Source organism: Dunckerocampus dactyliophorus, chromosome 13 (genome assembly GCF_027744805.1).
Source record: "Dunckerocampus dactyliophorus isolate RoL2022-P2 chromosome 13, RoL_Ddac_1.1, whole genome shotgun sequence".
NCBI lineage: Eukaryota > Metazoa > Chordata > Actinopteri > Syngnathiformes > Syngnathidae > Dunckerocampus > Dunckerocampus dactyliophorus.
The window spans coordinates 12,297,147-12,314,769 of record NC_072831.1 but is presented as its reverse complement, the minus strand read 5'-3'; the positions used below and the strand labels follow the sequence as shown (position 1 = coordinate 12,314,769).

Below are 17,623 nucleotides of genomic sequence, written 5' to 3'. Positions count from 1 at the left end.
TTATAAGAAAAACATAAGTTAGCCAGGAGGGACATGAAAGTTGGCTCAATGCTGTAAAAATTGGTTCCTCCATAATACTGTAGAATAAAGTGAAGTGTCTTAAGTCTTTAAAGACTGATATCCCTCAGGTCTGGCCAGTGGAGGTGCCAGAAATTTTTCATTGGGGTGACCATTACTCACATAGAGGTGGCAATAAGTTGATACCTAAAATGTGTAGATGGCCAGTGGAGTGGCCACGGCCACCACGTAGCTCTGCCACTGGGTCTGGCACCCCGAGCCTGGCTTACTTACAGTAGATTTTGTTCCATGCAGAGGCGATTCTAGAGTATGTTGGGGCCCTATAGGCAAAAATTCACAGAGGGCCCCTTTGCATAGCGTCACTGCTGTAGAAGTTCAGAGTTCATCGGCCCCGAGCAGTTGCCTGACTTGCCTGGTGGCCATCAGTGCCTCTGGTTCTGTGAACTTGCAGCATTTCTCTCATGCAGTTGTTGGGCATTTGCAGCTTTTTTTTTTCTTTGTTTTTGATCTTTTGACATTTATGTGATTGCAGCATTTTCTCATTGCATGTGTTTTATGGTGTTTGTGTGTTTTTGGTTTGGATCCTTTCTGTGTTTGGAGCGTGTGCTGGCCATCATTTAGCTCACTAAAATTAGGAAGATTTAGTTGCGGCATCATAAATAGCACCTGTTTTAGCAAATGAAACGTCTGCGCTTCAGCAGTGTTTTTGCTGTTTATTTAGGAAGTCCAAAACTATATTACAAACAATTAAACACTTTTACATTGCACGAAACAACTTTACCTCTATTACCTTTTAATTTACTTAATTTGTTTTCTAAAATGTAGAAATTGTAATGTGGAAAAAAAGAAAGAAATTGTATTGTGTCGTTTTTTTCTGACATTTTAATTAGTTTAATGCAGTGTAAAAGTGTTTCACTGTTTGCAATATTGTTTTGCACTTCCCTGTCACCGTAATAAAGAAACAAAATGAAACCATCCATCCATTCTCTAAAGTTAAGAAAATTATTTTTAAAAACTGACACTGGCCCTTTAAAGCAAGGCTACTGTCACAGTTACACAACCGATAAAGTTTTTTTCAATTCACATGGGCAAAAGTAATGGCGGCCCCCCTCGTGTCATGTTTGATAGTCGTCGAATCTGAAGATAATTTAATTCACCTAGGAACTGGACGCATTTGAGAAAGGTAGTTTTGCAAACTATAGTATTTTAATATGTCGAGATTGAAATGAGCCATTTAATTGAGAGGCTTGCCACGATATGTTGTTGCTAGCTAAACAGGAAAAAACTCTCCTTGGTTAGCTCATCAGTCTGAACTCTCTGTCTGGTTTATTATCACCGAATTTTTAGGAAATGAAGACGAAGAACACAAATAAGAAGCGAATCCACGCCGCCCGGGTTAAGCCACTCAAACGGAGCATTGAAGTTAAGGGACAATGGAAGGCGATCGAGTTAGATCCTGGACTCTTCTCCGAAGAGGGCCTGGAGGGTCTGGTTTGTTTTGAGGAGCTGAGAAGTTATCGTCTAGTGGACTCTGACAAAGGTGCAACAAATGCAAAGGAGGGGAAGAAAAAAACAAAGAAGAGAAAGTCAAGTGAAGGTGATGAAGTCGAGAAGGGGCATGTGGACAGCAAACAGTCCGAAAAGACATCAGAACCAGCTAAAAAGAAGAAGAAGACTGTTGCTGTAAATGAATCAACCCAAGATGAAACCATCACGGTGCAGGTGACACAGATTGATGCCGATAAAAAAGAGGACACGTCCACAGCGCCATCTGCCATTACTGGCACAAAAGATAAACGAAAACTAAAAATAAAGTCAAAAAGAAAGAAGAAAAATAAGCAGAATGATACAGAAAAGATCACAGAAGAACAAACCAAGGCCGGCAAATCAAGCCAAGGTGAAGCAATAAAGCCTAAAAAGCAGTTAAAAAACTGGACAAATGCTGCACTTGCCGGTTCTCATGTCAAAAACACTGACATTAGTGCATGGAAAGACCTCTTTGTGCCCCCTGTTGTGCTGAAGGCCCTCAGCAACCTAGGATTCACTTCACCGACCCCAATTCAAGCATTGGTGCTGCCTCCAGCCATCAGAGATCGGATGGATATATTAGGAGCAGCTGAGACGGGTAAGAAATTTAATTTTGGGTTATTGTTGCTCAATATATCAGATTTTACACTCATAAGTATGCTATTATTTTAGGAAGTGGCAAAACATTAGCGTTTGGTATTCCTATGATCCACAACATCCTGGAGTGGAAGGACAGCTCTGGAAAACCTGTGGACAACAACATGAATTCAGGCAGTCCAGAGCCCCCTGGAGCCAATGGTGGGAGTTCTGAGGAGCTATCAGTGCAGGACCAGGAGGAAGGAAGTGTCACTGAGCAGGGTGAAGATGCTGATGAAGACACCGTTGACGACGAGCACAGCGATGATGATCAGGATCGGGGGCTGGGATGCGTGAAGGTGATTGAAGATGGGGCTGTGGACTTTGACAACGACTCTGCTGAAGCGGCCGAGAAGGACGGTGCTAGTGCTCGGGGCCGGCCTCTGCTCGGACTGGTCCTCACCCCCACGAGGGAGCTGGCGGTTCAGGTCAAACACCACATTGATGCTGTGGCCAGGTTCACTGGTGAGTCCTTGGTATACCCACATGGTTTGTATTGTAGAGTTAACCAACAATGGACAAAATGAACATCTTTAATGGGAATGTTCTCGACTCCTATTTCAATGCCAGTGTTTTTTTAGCTGAATATTGCTAAAAATGTTGCTTTTATACAGACATCAGGACAGCCATAGTGGTGGGTGGGATGGCACAACAGAAGCAGAGGAGGATGTTGAGTCACAGGCCAGAAATCATCATCGCCACTCCAGGGCGCCTGTGGGACTTGATCAAGGAGAGACATCCGCATCTTCTCAATCTCAGGCCACTTAGGTGAGTCACCCCTCTGGTTTTGTACAATCAGTCCCCATGAGAGAGATTGTTCTGGTAATAAATGCGTGTGATGGTGGTGTCCTCCAGGAGCCTGGTGATTGACGAAGCAGATCGCATGGTAGAACGAGGCCACTTTGCGGAGCTGGAGTCTCTCCTAGAGATGCTTAACACGACTCACTTCAATCCCAAAAGGCAAAACTTTGTGTTCTCTGCCACGCTCACCATGGCTCACAGTCTGCCCACACGCGTGTTGCAGAAGAAGAACATCCAGCAGACCGACAAGGTGACCCTCCTCATGGAGAGAGTGGGGATCAAGTCCAAGCCCAAAGTGATCGACCTCACGAGAACACAGGCTACTGTGGAGACCTTGACCGAGACCCAGATTCACTGCCAGAAAGAGGAGAAGGACTTCTTCCTCTACTATTTTCTGTTGCAGTATCCTGGCCGCACCATGGTGTTTGCCAACAGCATCGACTGCATCAAGCGGCTCAACACGCTGCTGGTCATCTTGGACTGCACGCCGCTACCTCTGCATGCCAACATGCATCAGAAGCAGCGTCTGAAAAATCTGGAGAGGTTTGCTGAGAGGGAGAGGTAAGGCTTGTTGATAGTTTGTCTTCTGAGTCACCTTTTTATTTTTTAGAAAACACAACTAAAAACGTATATCATTGAAATAAATTACTATTTTGAAAATGCATTTATTTTTGTAATATACAACTAAAAGTAAATACTGTTGACCTGAATATAAGACGATAAAAAGTCCTTTCTAGGAAAAAAAAGAGATGGAAAATCCATTTCATCATATTTTGTAGCTCCTCAGTTTGCCATCTTGCCCAACCTTTGAGCCACATTTAGTCTTTTGTGGCGATGCTGCATGTCTCGACTCACAAGTTTGGTGCCACATGCTGTTTGTAGACTTCCAAATATAAGACAACCCATTTTTTTAACACTATTTTTTTACTGGAAAAAAATTATGTTCAAAGCAATGTGGTAAATAAAAAAAAACAACAACTAAATACCGTATGTAAATACAGAATTACAAAATTTACCTATTAAATAATGACTTGCCAAATTAGTAACATAGAAAATATCAATATCGTCAAGTAAAACATTTGAAAAAGTTGTATAAAAAATTATATATATATATTTTATTATTATTATTATTATTATTATTATTATTATTATTATTATACTATTTATTTGTGTCAGACTGCTACAAATAAACTAATGTATGGAAACACAGTTCTTGGCAATGCATGCATTTAGTGTCCTAATACATCTGTCCATATCTTGTACCTGGTTACAGTTTCCAAAAATGGCGTTTCACGTGCCCTCTGCCAGCTCTTATACAAGTACTTTATACGAATAGTTCTCAGTTTACATTTATGGTTTTATCCACAGTTGTGTTTTGCTGACAACTGATGTGGCAGCAAGAGGGCTGGATATCCCTGATGTGCAACATGTTATTCACTATCAGGTGAGCCTTCTTGCCATTCTCCGTTCAGAGAGGGTCTTTGATTGTTGCCAAATGACGTTCATTTGAGAATGGCTAGAGCTGGACAACGGTGGATTTTTGTTTTTGTAGTTTAAGAGCTTTCTCAGAAGGCTTGTGGTTATGAAGTTTTCACCATCAAACAGCTGCAATATCAACACACAGAATGCTGTAAATGTTGCTACTGTACCTGATGCCACCTCCAGGTTCCCCGCACATCTGAGACATATGTCCATCGCAGCGGCAGAACAGCAAGAGCTACGAAGGAGGGTCTCAGTTTACTCCTCATCGGTCCAGATGACATGATGAACTTTAAAAAAATTTACAAGAACCTTAGAAAGGATAAGGAGCTTCCTGTGTTTCCCGTAGACAGCCGCTGCATGGAGGCTATCAAGGCAAGTTCCGTCACTTAATAATCGGTATTTGTCATTTAGGCATATATTTAATGTTTGTGTGAATCTCTCAACAGGACCGTGTAAACTTGGCCAGAAAGATAGAAAAGATTGAGTTCTACAACAACAGGCAAAAGCACCACAACTCCTGGTTCAGACAAGCAGCAGAGGCCATGGACATCACTCTTGATGAAGACCTCTTACTTGGTAAGACCCTTAACACACACATTGAATCCATGAAGCAACCAAATGCAGCCAACTTGACTTTCTGTGTACAGGTCATGGGAGGGACGAGGATGACGACAGGGAGCAACAGAAGATGGTGAAAGGCATGAAAATACACCTCAAGCATCTCATCTCCCAGCCCGTGTTCAAGGGTGCCACAAAGACCAAGTACCCCACTCAGATGGGACGCCTGTGCCTGGCTAACTTGCCTCTCGTGGGGGAGGAAAGCGCCATCACGAGAGTTTCGGCAGTGCAGAAGAAAAAAAATACCGGTGCATCACAGCGCAAAAAAGGAAAGCAGAAAAAAGAAAGGCAGTGAACATTTTTATGGAAATATTGAAATTGGTTTAGTCAAAATTGGACAGTTTCGGAATCAAGTTTCACTGCATGTTTGTTTTAATTAAAATATTTTAACTAGAACTTGTTATTGTACAGTCACTGAGTTGAAAGGCCAAAGACAAATATCACACGGTCCACTTTTCAGTGATGCTATAACAACGTGTCCCTAGAGCCTATTTGCTCCACTTTTAAGAGTTGCTCATTCGCATTTGAAGTTGTTTTCATGATGTCATGAAGGAAAAACTTCCTCATGGATATACTGCTAAATGGGCCTACCCCGCATATACGGCCACCACTTCACTGAGGACAGCTTTGGTTAAAAAAAAAAAAGACATGCTACACATCTTAAAGGCTGGAGAAGTGTACGTTAGTTACAGATGTAGACGCTGTAAGTTTGATCGTTTGGTTTTTTCATCAGCAAATAGGCTATCGTCACATGTTAAAGTGTGACTGTTTACAATATAGCGATGCTAGTGTTTAGAACGGTTGTGCCATCCATCCATCCATCCATTTTCTATGGCACTTCTAAGTAGGGTGGCGGGGGCATGCTGGAGCCTATCCCAGCTGACTTCGGGCGACAGGCGGGGTACACACTGGACTGGTCCTGTCCCGTTCTAATGCATCACCTCATTGCCTCCAATCTTGCCACCAACACATTTGCCCCCATACATTCACACAATGTCTTAAAACAGTTGGTAAGAATTGTTTAATCACATTTGTGTCTGTGCTGAGTTGAGTGTTGTCAGGGTGGGGGTCATGGGTAAAGAATGCTAAAGTGTGATATGTGGTGGAGGAGGTGTATAGAGGCCTCAGCACCATCAGGGATGATGTGGTGCACCAACTGCTCCTCATCGCCCTCCATTGAGACCACGTGGATGCAAATTCCCAGCGCTTGAGTGAGAGCCAAGATGTCCACATGGTCGCACTCCATCCCCATGGCTTCCACATCCTGCATGAGGGTAAACAAAGTCAAACAGCATTTGGAGTATGTGTATGACCTGTTTGTTCACTTGGGGGCAGTAGCATTCTACTGACTTGATGACAGTACGCCTGCAGGCTGGGTGCCTCCACAAAGTTGCAGAAGTCGTCGGCATTGTTCTGCAGGTATGCAGAGGTGAGTAGACGCAGGTACTGCACCACGCTGTCTGAGGTCACGTGATCATTGAAGAGCCTGAACAGCATCTCCTCCCGTTCGCCACCTTCGCAGCGCTCAATGACATTAACAACCTTTATGAGGAGGAAAGACACCACCGTAAGTACCATACTTCACACAGTGGCTGAAGGTGTCTGAACTGCTCAGAGTAGCAGGCATTTATTTGGTGGGGAATTTTTAGAATATAATGTAGTCTTTGGTCATTTTGGTAAGTTGTTTGCTAAACAACTGATGAATTTGGAACAGCACTACACCATCAAAATTTGCGCCCTTAAAACTTAAGTACGCAGTGCACACAACATTAGTGTACTGACAGAGAAGCCGCCAGGAATTCTGGGCCCCATTGAGGGGAGGGCGGGGGAAGAAATCATCTTTTTAACATTTATGAAAGACTTTAAAAAAAATACTTAGTACATTAATTTTTATATTTGCCAACAAGAAAATAAAGTTGAAATAGAATAATTATGTGGAAAAATAATTTGTTTGAATTTCTGTCATCACAAAAAGATTTTTTTTGTAATTCCCACAGACTCTCTGCAATGATTTTAAGTGACGTGTCATTGAACACAGTGTTGCTCACCTTCTTCATTGGGACAGGGAGGGGTAAAGTTATGGTGAGACATGGCTGCTGCTGACTCATTTGTTGTTAAATCTGGTAAATGGGGGAGGGACAACTGATTTGATAAGCATTTACCTGCGCTGATTAAATGTTGGTTAAAAAAGGAGTGAGATGAAGGCTAACATAACATGCTAACACTCAGCTTAATGTCCACAATGAAATAAGCTAGCAAACAGGTTATTTTTCCATGACATACTGACTGGCTAGGCTTCAACCCCCCCCCCGCCCCTCCCAGACATCATGTAGCTATAGGGGAGTGGTCAGTCAATATGGACGTTTACTTTTTAACTGTTACTACCAAATACAAGAGATTGTTTTAATCGTTTTCTGACTATTTAAAAATAAAAAAAAATATTTACCCATTAACTGGGGCCCCATGTCAGTCATGGGCCCTTTGGAATTGTCCTAACTTTCCCCCCTTTATGGCGCCCCTGCTGACGGAAGTACAGTATTCTATTTGAGACAGCCTTAGAGCAAATACAGAAACTGCGTCCTCCTAGTGGAGAATGGCGATACCTATTTTTTTGTTTTGTTGTTGTTTTGGTTTTTTTTCCTCCTTGGGGAGAAAGAGTAGCCGGGCTATATGGAGTATGGCGTTTATTATACACGTGGGAAGACGCACCCGCTGACTAACTGGGGCAAGTTCTGTTCGAGAGGATGCCACCATTTAATCTGTTACTCGCAGATCGTAAAATTGATGTCATCTTTCAAATATAATTTAGGTAATTTGGCTACACTTCATGTGTCATGTTTGGGATCAATGAAGGATAAAAAAAAACATTTACTGTGTTTAAGTGAAGCTGGAAGGCACTGCGGTCAAATCCTGCAGAAGAGAGATGTGCACTGCTCTTAATGATGCTCTCCTTAAATCTGAAAGTGAGGCATCATGTCAGTCATGAAACAATGATGACAACGTGAATAATTAGTGACCTTTGCAGAGCCTTGACATTGTGCAGGATGGATTCCATAAAGGCGAAACAAAAGGCTCTGTAGAAACAGTTTCCATCGCCCCTCACTTTTCTCACGGAGGAGAACAAACCGCTCAGTTCCTGGCGGAGGACAACAATGGCGTTAGCATGATGGTGTTTGCTACAATCACAAGCACTACTCACTTGATGCTTGTTGGATTGTTTCTGTTGGCGCAGCAGCGCCGAAACATCCTCTCTGTGACACACGAAACTGCCAGCCTCCATTTTTTTTATTTTATTTTTTTGCAGACACGCGATTTTATTAGGTGCGGACTCGAACCACGGCCTCGTCATGCGACTTGGCTGCTCGACCTAACGTCACGTTTCAATGATAAAGTCTATCGGAGTCGTAGTTGAATGAAAAGCTTTCGTTTTAAAGCGTTTCTGTAGTTTTGTTTTAGAAATTGACGTGAACCGGAAGTATGATAGTATAACCACGTACTTATCTCTTAAAGAGACAATGCAGCTTTTGTTACATTACACAAGACCTCGTCAACAAAGTGACTTTATAAATGTATATTTTTATAAAAAAAAAAAAAAGACTACAAGTTGTTCTTAAGAGAGGGGGAAAAAGTGTTACTATACAGTAAAATGTGTCAATATGTAAAATAAAATAAAGGAATTACTATATAATAGACTGTACCATGTACTCATCTCTTAAAGAGACAGTGCAGTGTTACAATGTCAAACTATACTGTAAAAAAACAAATTAATCTTACTCTTCAGTAAAATGCATCAAAAGTTTCATGAAATGCCAATGAACTGAAGGAATTTATCAGTACATGCATTAATCACAGCATATACAGTGTAGCATACCGCAGTGATTCTTTAGGTCATGGAGCTCTTTTCAGTGGGTCGCAGTTCTATGCCTGGGCAAAAAAGAAAATGTAATGACCAAATGACCTCGACTTCTTGGCTGTGCTATTTGCTTGCTACGCCGCCACCAAGTGCATGCACAAAGTGCATGCCATGTTCCTTGGGGACTGTCAAGCTTGAGCGTGAGAGAAAGGACATTGAGTGGGGACTTGACGTGCCGGCCGTCCGACACACAGCTTCAGATATCTGCTGGAGAAGAACGCACCACAAAGAGGACAGCATCCGCTGCAGCTCACGTTGTGTTGCAAACAGTTCCTTTAAGCTATTTGAGGAGTTTAAGTCGAAACAAAATTCTGCACTTTGGGTCGCTGCTTGGTGGGTCCTGCCGCCAAACCAGTTGAGAACCACTGGCATACTGAATGTATGCAATTCCCAGACACCATACCCTCTGGGGGCTGTGAGCAATATAAGGCACGATTACCGCAATCTGTGCTATTCCACAACACACAAAAAAGTTGTACTGGAGTTTTCTTTTTTAGCTCAACGTATCTACCAAAAAAAGATGCTGTTGAAAAGATGTAACTGTCAGTTTGTTTAGCTAATGTACGAATAACCACTTTAAAAAAAAAAAAAAAAATGAAACCCTCATTTGGTTTTGATTGTCTCCTACTTAAATGAAAAGTTTCATTGTATCACATACTTATCTCTTAAAGAGACAATCAACAATGTGATGTTCCTCAACTTCTACAATCCCCAAAGGTTGTAATAAAGAAATGTACCAAAAAGTCCAAAACATTTTTAGAAAAGTTGAATTATAACCTGAAATTGTCACCAAACTCAAATGCCACTAAAAATAATTGAATTTATCACCACATAATACACCAAAGCATACTGTATAGCAATCCCCAGACAAAATGCATATAATGCCCTCTAGGGGCTATAAGCAATCCATCCATCCATTTTCTATACCTTTCTATACCTTAAGGGTCGCGGGGGCATGCTGGAGCCTATCCCAGCTGACTTCGGGCGACAGGCGGGGTACAACCTGGACTGGTTGCCAGCCACAGGGCACATATAGACAAACAATCATTCACACTCACATTCATACCTATGGACAATTTAGAGTCACCAATTAACCTAACATGCATGTTTTTGGAATGTGGGAGGAAGCCGGAGTGCCCGGAGAAAACCCACACACACGGATAACACAGAAATGCCAAAGGGAGAATTAAACCCAAGTCTTCCCGATCTCCAGACTGTAACTGTGTTGGCCAACATGCTAACCACTAGACCACCGTGCGGCGCTGTAAGCAATAAGGGGCATTATTAGAGCAATATGTGGCCAGAATTTTTTTTTTCTTATGGACTATATTAATATTGCTTTAGCTTTTATTTGTAATATAAAGTAAATGATTGACATGTTCATGTGTTTCCATAATGTAGTTAGGGTTCATCGTTTTAATCAGGGTATCTCTTAATTCTCTTAAAATCTCAAAATGTCTTAAATACGATTTTGAAAGGTCTTAAGAAGGTACCATTACTTTTATTTAAAACACACTATAATACAACTACAAAACGAAAGTAAATTACCTGTGCTGCGAGTCAGAATTTATCGAGCACAACCAGCTAGTGGGCCGTGTGCAGTTTGTTTATATCATTTGCAAGTCATTTGGGGCCTTCAAATTTCCTTAATGTCTTTTTTTTGTTACTTTTTTTCCAGTAGATGTGAAATGGGTCTTAAATTGTATTCATCATGGTCTTTAAAAAGTCTTTAGAAATCTTAAAATTTACTTGACTACCTGCAGAGACCCTGTTAAGCTTACAAGTGAAATCTGAATTCCCTAAAAAAAAAAAAGTGACTGTAGTGAAGTAGCCAGCGAAGCGGTTAGTCCACAGTAAATTGACTCCTTTTATTTTCATATTAATGTAGAACATTGACATATACCCGTGCTAAACACTTCAACAGTAGTTAATGCAGTAGTTTAGAGTTCTACACTCATCACAGCTCTTTCTAGTGATGCTTTTCAACAGGATTCCTCACTCCTCCTGCTGACTTTACTTGGACTTTTGATTTGGCTTTTACTACCAAAGCTGTTCATGGATACCCTCGCTCTCTTGTCCGTCAAAGCAGTTTTACTCGTCGCTTGGGAACTGCACTCCATCAGTCTCCTGGCTCTCTTCTCAGTGTCTGCCTTGTCCGCAAAGTAGTCCTGAGAGAAACATTTGTTTGGTTTGACTCAGGTTAACTATTAGTAAACTATTGTCTCTACCTTCACCATGTCCATCATTGTTGATACGCTCATGTCCTCCAGAGGTCCATACGCTGGTAAATAACACTGCTCTGCGAGATTGTTGATGGCCATGATGAGGCTTCCCACTTCTTCAGCCTGAGAGACAAAAACGTGCTTTACAAGCATGCCACCTCACATACAGTACATACTGTAGGTAGTGGGGGGTTTCTTTCTTATATTTTGTATTTAATACAGAGCAGTGGTTCTTATGTGAAAAATGTGTAGAAATATTCAATGTCACTGTCCTCTTTAAGGTACAAAACTCGGGGGGGGGGGGGGGGTATATTAGAATTATAATAAAATTTTATTAAAATAATAATACTTAAGTTAAAATATAACATATAGTACAAAAATTTACAAAAATAAACTTTTGTCTTGTAATGTTTTGTAAAATTACTGGTTTATTTCCTTAACATTGCAATTGTTTTGTTGTTGTAAAAGTGTCATTACCCTATATTGCTCTTTTATACATAAATGGGCCTTTCTTCATGTATCTTTACTGGTGAAATTCCTGCAAATTCCTTTTTTTTTTTCCTCATACAAATTTTTTCTAATCCGTTTTTGTAAAAATGCCTCCTTTTTATTTCTTCTTTCAGTGTGGCAGTAATACTTCTTTGGAACAAATCATCTTTAGCAAATTCTGAGAAAAAAAATCCAAGGATAGTTCTAAACTCAGTACACAGTGTCCACAGTACGGCCCAGAGACCATTTGCAGCCCTCAGATTGTTTTTTTATTGGCCTGCAGAACCCCCAAAAATACAATCAAACAAGAAAACAACTAGAAATGGAAGGATGAGCAAAAAGGTGTAAATGTAAGTTGTCACCTGTCGCACAAAGCTGAGGCTGCATTTTCTTTAAATCTATAAAACTTCCTAGCAAATCCTGGATGTTGGATTGGTTTTAGCCAATTAACAAAATAAAAAATAGACCACATGGACCTTGCATTCCTTTTGATTGTTCAGTCTGTGGTCCTTGGTGGATAAAAGTTTAGACACTCCTATCCTAATCAAAATAATAGTGTATTAAATAAATACAGTATTAACATTAAATATATCAATCAGATATATCAGTCAAAATATATTGTAGTGAACTGAAAAATCCTACCTAAAAACTTTGTGCTTCTCCATTTCTTTTTCCATATAAAACTATTTTATAGAACCAAAAAAGTCAAATTCCAAGGGTATAAAATCCTCACCATCACAGTGACAAACTGTTCCCTAAAGCAGTGTTTCCCAGCCGTTATTGAGCCAAGGTACATATTTTACATTTGAAAAGTCGCACCACCAAAAAAAATGTCACAAAAAATGTACTTACACAGTAGATCCGGGCTTTTCGCAGGGGTTACGATTCACGGCCACCAGCAAACTGTGAAAAACTGTGAGTAATCGATACGGCCTTAAAAATGTCTTTAGCTGTCGGTGAAGACCTTTCTCCAAGTCGCAACAACATAACACACACTGCTTTCCTTTTGTAATTCCAGTAACGACTTACGATCATATAGTGACTTGTGTTCGCCTCTCTGCAAGTTTTGAGACCAGATTGTTATTAAAAGTTTCACTTTTGTGAAGCATAAATGAAGCATAAAGACATAAACATGTAAAAAAAAAATGGGCTTTTTAAACAGTAGTACAGTAAATAACGTAAATAATCCGTTCCGAGAACGTTTACGTTATAGGGTTTTTACGTTATACGAAGCGTAAAATACATGTAAATAGCCTAATCCGTTCCAAGATCTTCCCAAACTCACCCCTTTGGCCCTTCAAAATATTCAAAGTCCACCAAATATGGTGGGAAAATATAAGAAAACGTTAGCATAAACATAGTAGAGTAACACTCCAATATAAAATCAGGGAATAAATAAGATTACTGTAAATGAATAAAACTGAAAAACAAAAACAATCAACTAGTTTAAGGGCGACTATGATGAGGAAGGGAGGTTGAAGGGAGAAGCCTGTCTCTCACACAAACTCACGTACACGCTGTTAAGTCAGCCAATGAGAGTATAGGCGGTGCCCCGATAATCAGCCAATGAGATGAGAGCGTAGGCGGTGCCCCGATAATCAGCCAATGAGATGAGAGCAGAGGTGGTGCCCCGATAATCAGCCAATGAGATGAGAGTATAGGCGGTGCCCCGATAATCAGCCAATGAGATGAGAGCGTAGGCGGTGCCCTGATAATCAGCCAATGAGAGTGTGAAGCGAAAGAAGGCGTCACCAAGTGTACTCTGTTAGTCATGGAAAATGTTTCCCTCTGTCGCGCGAGCTATTCAAATCGAATTTCTGAACTTGCACCGACTTGACGCTTTACGTTATATGGAATGTCTTACGTAATACGAGGCAAAAACTTTACAAAAATTCTTTACGTTCAGTGGAATTTACGTAAAAGGAGGTTTACGTTATGCGAGGTACTACTGTACATGTATGCTGTACATTTGACCTGTATTATCACATATTTGTAACTTATTACTGACTTCAAGTGGATACGACTCTGGCTGCCGGCCTGCGCTGGAATCCCCACCACCTCTCCTTGCCCCCTCCCCTGGTGCAAGTCTTTGAGTCCATGTGTTTATTCGTGCCTATGTTGCCAAGGTTTTTTGCCAGTGCCACACTGTATTCCCCCATAGGAGCGTAGTTTGGAATTATTTTCTTTTCCTCACCTCTCGTCCTGTGCCCTTTCCCCTCCCCCTTTTAGCGCCCAGTCATCCTGTCCTGTCTACCCCCCTGTCATTTTGTATGGTATGTTGTACATGTGTGGATGGATCATTGCACAATTTCGCTTGTACCTCTATATAAGTGACGAGTAAAGGCCATTCGGATTTATGTGGGGAAAAAAGCATTTTGGGAGATTTTTTTTTTTCTGCGAATGTACCAAAAAAATGATTGGATTATGTACCTCATAGCGAAAGAGGATTTAATTGTTCTTCCCGTTACCATACGTTGCTACCATAGATGAACCAAGATGCATTATTTGCAGTAAATAATCATTTTTGCATCAATTAGGTGAAATTGGATCATTTCCTGCAGCACACCTGATGATCTCTCATGGCACACTAATTTGCTGCCGCACATTGGTTGGGAATCACCACCCCAAAGGTACCGAGTGGTTTTCTGAAAGATCAGTTTGAACGCGAAGAAAGTTTTTATTCCTGTCAGCACCTTCCGTCTGGACTGTCCTTGCTCCGTCAGAAGTTTGTCTTCTTCTTGCTTGTTCTTCTCTTTCAGGCTCTCCAACTCCCTCTGAAGTTCACAAAGTTCCTTACTGGCTATCTGAAGAAAAAAAAGGTAAACTCATATGATGGGGGGGGAGTGAGTCTAAATATGTCTTTAAATCTCTAACCAATTTATGCATGCTGTGTCCTTGCTTCATGGCGTGCAGTTGTCGCCTCCTCCGCTCCACCTCCTCCTCCATCTGGCCCAGGCGCTGCAGCAGCTGCTGGTGGGTGACGGACAGGGTCTCATGGCGCTGGATGACCGGCATGACCGCACAGTCAGAGTCCTCAAGATGATCTAAAAAAAAGGGTCGCAGAAAGTGCATCCAATGTGGTTTGGTTTGTGCGTAGTAGCAGTCAGAACAACAAAACTCAACATACTGTTTGGGAGATAATCCAATGTTTTCAGCAGGTAGTCTTCAAAGATTTTGTATTTTGTTAACCTCTCCTTTAAAATGCGCCTCCTGTTAAAAGAAATGAGCACATGTTGACGGAGGTGAAAATGGACTTCTTCATGCTAAAGTTCTCACCTGGCTCGAAGTTGTTGCAGCTGCTTTATGAGCTCCTCCGTCTCCTTCTGCTTCATCAAATTCTCCTCCTGCACCGCTTTGTACTCCTGCAAGGCTCGACTGCGCTTTGCTTCATTTTCACTCACAAATTCCCCAAATTTAATCGCTTTCTCTTTAGTCTGTGAGGGGAAAACGCAGATAAGACGGCTGCGCAGAATATACGGTCATGGAAAAAAAATGATTAGACCATCCTTGTTTCTTCAGTTTATTGATCCATTGTAATGCCTGGTACAACTAAAGGTACGTTTGTTTGGACAAATATAATGATGATAACAAATATAGCTCATAAGAGTTTCATTTAAGAGCTGATATCTAGCAACTTCCATGCTTTTCTTGATAATAACCAAAATCACTTAAGTTCTTACATGAATAGCTATAGCATTGTACTACCAAAAATTGTAACTCTTATGAGCTATTTTTGCTGTCATTGTTATGTTCGCCCAAACAAAGGTACCTTTAGTTGTATCAGGCATTAAAATGAACAAGAAACGGAAGAAGTAATGATGGTCTAATCATTTTTCCAGGACTGTATAATGCCTTTACAGGAAAGCTGAAGATGTTGTTTTGACCTCCTGGTGTTTCAGTTCCAGTTTAGTCCTTCTCTTAGCCAGAGCCTCCACATTTCTCTTGAATTCGTCTTTTTTGAGGGCAACAAGGTTATTTACGTCTTCCAGCTCGGTTTGTTTCTTCAGAACCAGAGTCTTTTGTAACGTGTTCACTCCAGCTTTAAGGATTCTGCTAGGATCCTGAAAGCCAACCAATAAAAACACCAGGAGTAAGCATAATCATCTTTGTGTAATCATGCCAAACAACTGACCCAAAATTGAGTGCGCTACATCTGCTGCAACCAGCAGTCTCAAGTAGTTTGCTGTCTAAAGAAGAATGGGACATGAACTATGTGAAGTTAGCGACACACACCCTATGGGTACTCTTACACTTAGACTTATACTGTACTTTATTGATCCACAAGGGAAATTGCTTTGTTACAGTAGCTCAGTTGCCAAGAAAAAGACAAACACCATCCATCCATCCATCGTCTATGCCGCTTGTCCATTGGGTCGCGGGGGTATAGTGGAGCCTATCACAGCTGACTTTGTGCAAGAGGCAGGGTACACCCTGGACTGGTCGCCAGCCAATCGCAGGGCACAGTGTGTAAAATATAAATAAATACAATTAAATTTAAGCTTTATACAACTATAATGTTGTGTGAATTGTCTTTTGTGAATTATACTTCTCAGGAAAGCATCATTCTCCTTCATAAAATATTTTTAAAAATAACAATTAAAGCTGCTGTATGCAGCCTTTTAGGGTGTCCCTCACATTCGAACAAGCTGCCAGCATTATATTCCGCCCTCTTCCTGGTTCGTCCATGTAAGCTACGCCCCACGCACACGCAACGAAAGAGGAACTTGTTTTCCGAAAGCAATGTTTGGGAAAAGCCCAACATTTCACTCTCCAGTTGAACAGGAGTATATCACATCGTAATATAGTATATTCCATATATACCAATTGGATTATTCGGCCAAACAGCATTTTTTTTATTTTATTATTATTTTTATACAAAGTTTAACTTGTAATTGAGCCAGATGTATAAATTTAAATGTTAAATCTGTTGTCCTAAGCCGCTATTGGTAACGTATGCGTTTACAATGCACAGAAAAGAGAGATGTGTGTTCATGTCTCACATAACGATTGTGGATGATGGGCAAAATTTGTTTAAAAAGTGCAATTTTCCTTCAAAGTTGACATTCTCGTATGTCAAAAGAGGTATCATGTACAGAAAAGTAAAGTTACGTAATAAGGTTAGCCTTACCTCAGTTACTATTGGTATGTAATTAACGTTCTCCTCTCGCGGCCTGAGAAGACAGCAGCATAATAATAATAATTACAAAATAAGAATGGGTGGTTTTTATTACAAAATCAAAGGCCTACCTGATGTCATCAGGCTGCGTTATAAAAATATTCCTTATCTTCCTCTCCACCCTTAGTTTCAGACGTTCATGGTCGACCAAAAAAGGCAGCGAGGAGGTCATCATGATGAGATCGTTTATCCACCTCAAGTCCTGATGATGTGGAAACAAGTCTATTCGGATTGTTCCGGATGTTTTTTTTTTTCTCGGACTTGTGTCTCGGTTGCCTGGAAACCACAAGCCGAACGACTGGGAATGAGCTGGGATCGTTTTTACGTTGTCATGGCAACTTCCGTAAGAGGCGGGTCTGTGAGCTACCCGTATGGAAATGTGTCTCAAGTCGCGTACTTCCAGATTTATCGTTTTGAGTGTGGCGTAAGTGCGTTGACAATGAGAAGGACCGCAAAATGCAGTGCGCCGTCAGTACCCGGACAAAAGCAAAAACTACTATTTGCTCTTATTTAAATATTTTGCCTTTTTTTGTCCCTCAAGCCCTCCTGTCTCCAATAGTTTATTGCATGGGTTTGTAATTATCACAATATCAACAACAAAAGTGCACATATTTGTGAGAATAAACAAAGAGAAATGAAAAAGTTTCCATCTAATATTACACTGATCCTATACCCTTACCGACATTTGGATTTGTGATCACACTAAAAGCAGGAACGTACCATTTTAATCTTATAAATTAA

At 40.9% G+C, this 17,623-nt stretch overlaps 3 protein-coding genes across 3 annotated transcripts; 1 reads left to right on the top strand and 2 right to left on the bottom strand.

The window, feature by feature from the left end:
- The first annotated feature begins 1,071 nt into the window (after positions 1 to 1,071).
- ddx24 (DEAD (Asp-Glu-Ala-Asp) box helicase 24) lies at positions 1,072 to 6,761 on the top strand. Its single transcript, XM_054796305.1, has 9 exons — positions 1,072 to 1,201; positions 1,366 to 2,143; positions 2,218 to 2,646; positions 2,796 to 2,949; positions 3,037 to 3,543; positions 4,351 to 4,426; positions 4,648 to 4,836; positions 4,911 to 5,040; positions 5,112 to 6,761. The coding sequence occupies exons 2-9, from the start codon at positions 1,369 to 1,371 to the stop codon at positions 5,375 to 5,377; spliced, it is 2,526 nt and encodes an 841-aa protein (XP_054652280.1). The 5' UTR covers positions 1,072 to 1,201; positions 1,366 to 1,368; the 3' UTR covers positions 5,378 to 6,761.
- On the bottom strand, positions 4,427 to 8,586 carry LOC129192361 (ubiquitin thioesterase OTUB2-like). The gene is made up of 5 exons (XM_054796311.1): positions 8,282 to 8,586; positions 8,100 to 8,218; positions 7,955 to 8,039; positions 6,433 to 6,624; positions 4,427 to 6,346 (listed from the first exon to the last, which is right to left on the bottom strand). The coding sequence occupies exons 1-5, from the start codon at positions 8,429 to 8,431 to the stop codon at positions 6,152 to 6,154; spliced, it is 741 nt and encodes a 246-aa protein (XP_054652286.1). The 5' UTR covers positions 8,432 to 8,586; the 3' UTR covers positions 4,427 to 6,151.
- A 1,984-nt stretch (positions 8,587 to 10,570) lies between these two features.
- si:ch1073-416d2.4 (coiled-coil domain-containing protein 42 like-2) lies at positions 10,571 to 17,153 on the bottom strand. The gene is made up of 9 exons (XM_054796307.1): positions 16,954 to 17,153; positions 16,835 to 16,877; positions 15,591 to 15,767; positions 14,983 to 15,140; positions 14,834 to 14,916; positions 14,581 to 14,750; positions 14,400 to 14,510; positions 11,224 to 11,340; positions 10,571 to 11,163 (listed from the first exon to the last, which is right to left on the bottom strand). Exons 1-9 carry the CDS (start codon positions 17,055 to 17,057, stop codon positions 10,978 to 10,980), a joined length of 1,149 nt encoding a protein of 382 aa, XP_054652282.1. The 5' UTR covers positions 17,058 to 17,153; the 3' UTR covers positions 10,571 to 10,977.
- Positions 17,154 to 17,623: the final 470 nt, after the last annotated feature.